This window comes from Belonocnema kinseyi, chromosome 4 (assembly GCF_010883055.1).
Source record: "Belonocnema kinseyi isolate 2016_QV_RU_SX_M_011 chromosome 4, B_treatae_v1, whole genome shotgun sequence".
Lineage (NCBI taxonomy): Eukaryota > Metazoa > Arthropoda > Insecta > Hymenoptera > Cynipidae > Belonocnema > Belonocnema kinseyi.
The window spans coordinates 30,426,514-30,432,419 of NC_046660.1; the positions used below are offsets into that span (position 1 = coordinate 30,426,514).

Sequence of the window (5,906 nt, forward strand, 5' to 3'; positions counted from 1 at the left end):
ATACAATAATTTAACATTTGTCTCTCAGGACTCGGCTCATAGCCTTCAGAAGTGTAAATTTCTCTCCTCCACAGTGTCCACTGAAATCATCTCCTTCTATACTATCTGCAAATACCCCACCAAGCTGCATGCGTTTAGCATATTCAGCCTTCAACTTAATGGACCTAAACATAAATATTTTAATTAAATATTCTTATCCTCATTGAAACAGAAACTTGAACAAAATTCTATGCGAAAACTTACGCAACATTTTCGTAGGCAATCATTTCCTCCCTTTTGGAGATATATGGAACTTGCTGTTCTTTGTCCCACAAAGTGGTCCAAATACGATTCCTTTCCCATGGACAAGTAAAGTAATAGCTTGTGGGCGGTATAGAATATTTTGGATCTACCACAACTGTTGCGTCCCTACCAACTATTTTTGGATTAGCTAAAGTATAGTCAATTCCGCGAAAAGTAGTTCCCAGTATTAACTTGTTTGATGGTGTACCTTTCGAAAGCCAGTATTTCACAATGTAATCCTGAAACGAAATTTATTATGAACAATCATCACATGAATTTAAAGTACTGTAAAATGGGGCAAAACTGGGCGTTTTGCATAAACTGAGTCACAAATAACTTTATGTTTTATAAATAATATTCGTTTTCCCTTATTAATAAATGTAAAGACTGGCGATATTTTCTTTTTCACAAATTTTGAACCTTATTTTATATCTTTCTAGATGCAGCTATATTAATTATAACGATTAAAAAGTTCAATCATACAAGACTCTGAGCTTTGGAGCCACAAGAATTTTCTTATTATTCGTAGGAAAAAGTAGCTCATATTATTCTATGAGAAGCTAAGAGAAAATTCGTTTATCCGGATAATAATTTTATTTAGGGGATCAAAATAACTTTTAACGACGTTCAAAAAGTGAAAATTCCATAAAATCATCAGATTTATCCTGTCGTCCAAACTAAAAGGTATATACGTTACATTGTTATGAAAAATGAGTTTTTAATATGTTTGGATTCGTGAGAAAAAGCTGCATCTGCCCCATATAAAAAAACATTGTTAAAGATTTACATTTATTGCAAAAAACGTTTGTTTATAAATAAGAAAAAATTCACATATTTGAAAAATACAATATAAAAAGATATGAAAAGCACTTTGAATGTCCTAAAAGTTGTACAAGGAATGCCATACGCATGATAGCATATACATTATAGCGTGTCAAAAAAAATTTCTTTGTCCGATGTTCTTATAGTAATGAAAACTTTCTGTTGGGAGTTAAAAATACTCCCCTAAAGTTTCATTAAAAAAATGCCTCCTTTCTCCGCATCATAGATATAGTCGCTGTATAGACACAATTTCTTTGAAACATTTTTACCCTCCCTGATTGACTTTGAAGTTTCAAAGAATCGAAAAAATTCTACTTTTTTATATTCTTTTAGTCATAGTCAGTTTCTCGACTATTTGTCCATATAATGTGTGATATACGTTAATGGAGATGTATTGTCAATATGCTGCAACAATAATGTATAAGGAATATTGACATTAAAATAATTCTTATTGCCTTCGGAAAACAAGAAAATAATTCAAGGTGATATATTGCTCTTTAAATGACAATAAGATTAATTTTCGGTATATAAATTATCCAAAAAAATAGTTCGAAGCAAGTGGATTTGTACCTAAAAAGTAAGAAATGTTTTCAATTGTTTAATTTTATTAAACAATTAATCATTAAACGATAATAATTATTTCATTAATTTTTTGTTATGTGGTTACAAATTCGCATGCTTTGAACTATTTTTTCTGGTAATTTATATACCAAAAATTTATTTTATTGCCAAATAAAGAGTAATATGTATCACTTTTAAATATTTTCTTGTAATTTAAAGTCAAGGCAAATTACTTTACGCTTCATCACACGCGCCTTCCGATGGAACACCGATCCACGCATAAATACAATATATTTTTATTTGTCATTCGAAGTAAATAAATCTATACAACTTTCAAAAAACATTTAATTCTGGTAACACAGAGACAAGTTTGAGTTCTTCGTGCTTGTAATGGCACCGGTGTGTTATTCACAGAGTAAATTAAGCCTAGTAAAACTGAGTACACAAACAAGCAGTCCTAAAAAACAGGAATCTCAAAGAACATGAATATACGAACGCACAAAAAACTTAGGACTCAATATTACAACTTGGTACATATCGCATTACCACCAAGCAAGTAATCAAAATATCACAAAAAAGCTAAAAAATATCACAAAAAATCGGCTTGCTTTTAGCTATTTTTATTGGTAATTTAAATTTTAAAAAAGTACATTTTTTCTGTTCAAATTTAAAGAAATGCTTCGTTTTTTGAGATTTTGGCTATATCTACGATGCGGAGACAGAAGGAATTTTTTAAATGAAAATTTAAGGGAGTGTTTTTGACTCCCAAAAGGAAGTTTTTATTTCTATTACAACTTCGCGCAAACAACTTTTTGTTTTTTCGATACGCCCTAATACACATGAAAAAGAACCTCAAGAACTTTGTTTCTTTCTTGAGAAAAGTGACTGAGCGCGGAAAGAGTTCACAAACGAAAAAAATTGCTTGCCCTTACGTATGTTTTAGACTTGTGAATTAGTTTGGACTCTGATCTGAAATTGTGTTCTTTTCGCCTTGTTTTTTTGACTTTCCGCGACAAGTAAAAATATCGCAAATTCATTGTCTAATATCAGTTGTTTGAAAGATTAATTTTTTAGTTCAACATATGAAAAAGCACATTATTTTTTACTCAAATAGCGCATTTTAATTATTCAAAATTTTGTTCGATATTAGAGTTCTTAGGGTTAACAGTTTTTCTCGACTTTCTCAGTTCGAGTGAGATTGGATTTATGTTTCTTTTATACTTATGTCTTTCTTTATACTTTTGTGTCTTACTTATACGCGATGCTAATAATGAATATGGTTATGTTCCAAGTGGCAGAAAACATATTATTTAACATTGCGATGCATTTTTTAGCTTTATTTGCTTCAAAATAATAGAAAAAATGATAAATAATGTCTTCTTTCGTAATGCTCACGTTTCAAGTCCTTTCTTTCACTTTATTTTATGAGCCCGAATAAAAATTCTGCGACTTGAGTTTGACTTGAACTGCCCCCAATCAAGACATGCTGAAGTCGAGAAGGTCGACTTGAGCATGTTTCAGTTTGAGACGTAGCCAGACTTCAATTTATGTCTTGGAGAGAAGCTTGTATGTCTTGAAAACATAAATTTATCTCTTGAGTCGAATTTGTATGACTCCAACACGTGCGGTTTAAAACTTATTTGACGAAGATACCGAAAATGTTGTTTGTTTTTACGTATCTCCAACGGCTTAGGAAATCCTTCTAGAAAGTTACAATTTCGATTTTTTAAGAAAATTTTTAAGGGTTATACTTGCTCAGAACCACCGGTTCTGAATTTTGAAATTAAAAATAACTAATTTAATAATTACTAATTTTTCATTCATCAATTTTAATCTCATTTATGGGCCAAAAAAGGTTCGATATTCTCAGCCAAGACACGTCTCGCCTTAAGTCAAGTAAACGTCGTCTTAGCCAAGACAAGGCTCGCCTTAAGTCAAGTAAACGCCGTTTTACCTGTTGTGGCCATAACATTAAGACGAAGGCCTATGTCTCGACTCAGTTTTGAAATGCAGCTAGAAATCGATGTCTTGGAGACGAACTCGAGACATAACCAAATCGAACTCAAGTCGAAGCATTTTTATTCGGGTAGACATTCGGAATTAAATTTTTTTATTAGAATTCGAAAGTCTAGATCTTTCACTTGATTCTAGGAAAATATAGAAAATTTAAAAAATAAAAAATTTTGATTGTTTTCCTTAATTCTGGAAAGTAGATTTCCTGTAAACCCCCACTTATAGCAATATGTACTAAATATTTAACAAAATTTTTTCTTGGTGAACCACTATCCCAAAATGAAAACATTGGTTTAGGGAAATCGAATCTCTGCATATTTTTTTTAAAGAGCGTAAGCTATGTACAATAAAATGTTTAGATAAATGTGTACACAACTAGAGAGGATCTATAAACAATATCTCTATAAAACTTATAGAATCTCTTTCTTATATGAGCTGAAACTGTACACAAAATATAGGACGACAGTAAAAAGGTGGGGATTTACAGAAAAGCTTCTCTATTTTGTCATTAATTTCCGAAAACATGAAAAGAATATTTTCAACAACAATAAACCCCATGTTTTTATTTTTAGCCAAACTTTTAAAGTTTTTACTATTATTAAAAAAACATTCTATGAGCTTTGCGGTAGTCAACCGATTTTGGAAGCGAAGAATTTTTTTCCCATATAATTTTTGATTTTTTTCTTAATAGATGCAAGCTATTAGAAAGGGGAAGAAGATTTTTTACAACTCTTCCCGATATTTCGAAGTTTGTCCGAACAAAGAGCCTCTATTTTTGAAAAATTCCTAATTTTCTTGAAATAAAATTTCAGGAAAAGAATTCCGGTATCAAATAAAACACAAAAATCCTAAGATTACGCTCTTTAGAAAATTACTGCTTTTAAAAAAAGCTATTTTTGAGATTTATTCTTTATCAATTTGTAGATTATTTTTGAATGAATGAAAAAGTGTAAATATGTATCTAAAAATGTAAATATATGAAAATATTATCTTAATTTTTTAAAGAACGATGAAAAAATATAATGAATGATAAAGGATTCTAAGCAATTTTAAATTTGAGTATTTTAAATTAAAGTTTTTTACGATAATTTTAAACTCAAACGTTCAATGAAAAAAAATTCAAACTGTTAATTTAAAATCATTTAACATGTAATTATTTGGAGATAGAACATGTACTATTTACAGAATTCAAATTATTTTAAATATATGTATTCTGATGAATTTGAATAACTCTTGACAAACATATTTTTAAACGGACAATCTAAATTCTAGAACAAAACAGAATGATTTTAGATCTCAGATATTCGAGAAAAGCGGTATAAATTGTATCAATTAGATGAGAAATTAACCAATTCTCCATTTGTAACAATTTGAGTTTTTGAAAATTTAAAATGCTTCGGAAATTACTAATTATAATTTTCCTGTTTTCTGTTACTGCTTACTGCGCTCTACGCTAATTAAAAACAAATCTTAATAAAAGTACTCACAACATTCAATTTCTGTTCTTCCGCATTTTCTTTTAATGAATGATATAGTGGAGCAATATGGCCAGCTTTCGGTCTTTTCGCTGTAATATCAGAATTTCCGTGGAAATCATATGCCCTCAAATTTATGAAGCTGACATACTTTGATATTTCTTTAATATCATATTTGTTAGCAGTCGATTCGTTAGCTTCAACTGCTAAAGCTAAAATGAAACCATTTTTATCGAATTTTTCTTTGAGTGCCTTCAATAGTAAAACGAAATTCTGCTTATCAGAAGCAACTGCATTATTTTCAGCTAGATATTGCGAATGAAGCTCGATACCATTTAATTTATATTTTTGCAGGAAGGCGACAATATTATCAACGAGTTTTCCTCGCATCTTTGAATCAACCAATATTCTATAAAGTGATAAAAATTATTATTTTTGGTTTTCTTGACCTCATAAATAACTTTTTTTTTTATTTTATTAACATAGAATTCAATTTTATTCTTTGATGAAAATTTGAAACTTACTTATTTTAAAATTTTTTACCATTATCGTCCCATAATGATTCCTCTATGGCGGTCAAGGTTTTGAATTGTCTGTTTCTTTTTCGAAGATCGTTGATCCTTTTATAACCATTCAACTCTATATCTGTATATTCATCGTCTAATTCTATAGAAGCGTTATTTCTAAGTGAAGCCGAACTGTAAAATAAGTGAGTGCAAATCTTCACATCGATCATCTCTATGTTCAGTGTTG

At 29.9% G+C, this 5,906-nt stretch overlaps 1 protein-coding gene across 1 annotated transcript; it reads right to left on the reverse strand.

Annotated features, from left to right (window-relative positions):
- Positions 1–10: 10 nt before the first annotated feature.
- Positions 11–5,889, reverse strand: LOC117170815 (acidic mammalian chitinase-like). Its single transcript, XM_033357856.1, has 4 exons — positions 5,697–5,889; positions 5,166–5,458; positions 244–521; positions 11–164 (listed from the first exon to the last, which is right to left on the reverse strand). Exons 1-4 carry the CDS (start codon positions 5,887–5,889, stop codon positions 11–13), a joined length of 918 nt encoding a protein of 305 aa, XP_033213747.1.
- Between the last annotated feature and the right edge of the window lie 17 nt (positions 5,890–5,906).

Coding starts and splice junctions, on each gene's coding strand:
- LOC117170815 (XM_033357856.1), bottom strand. CDS start 5,889: ATGATCGATGTGAAGATTTGCACTCACTTATTTTACAGTTCGGCTTCA. Junction 522..5,165: donor AAGAACAGAAATTGAATGTT/GTGAGTACTTTT, acceptor ATTTCGTTTCAG/GATTACATTGTGAAATACTG. Junction 165..243: donor ATTGCCTACGAAAATGTTGC/GTAAGTTTTCGC, acceptor ATTTATGTTTAG/GTCCATTAAGTTGAAGGCTG.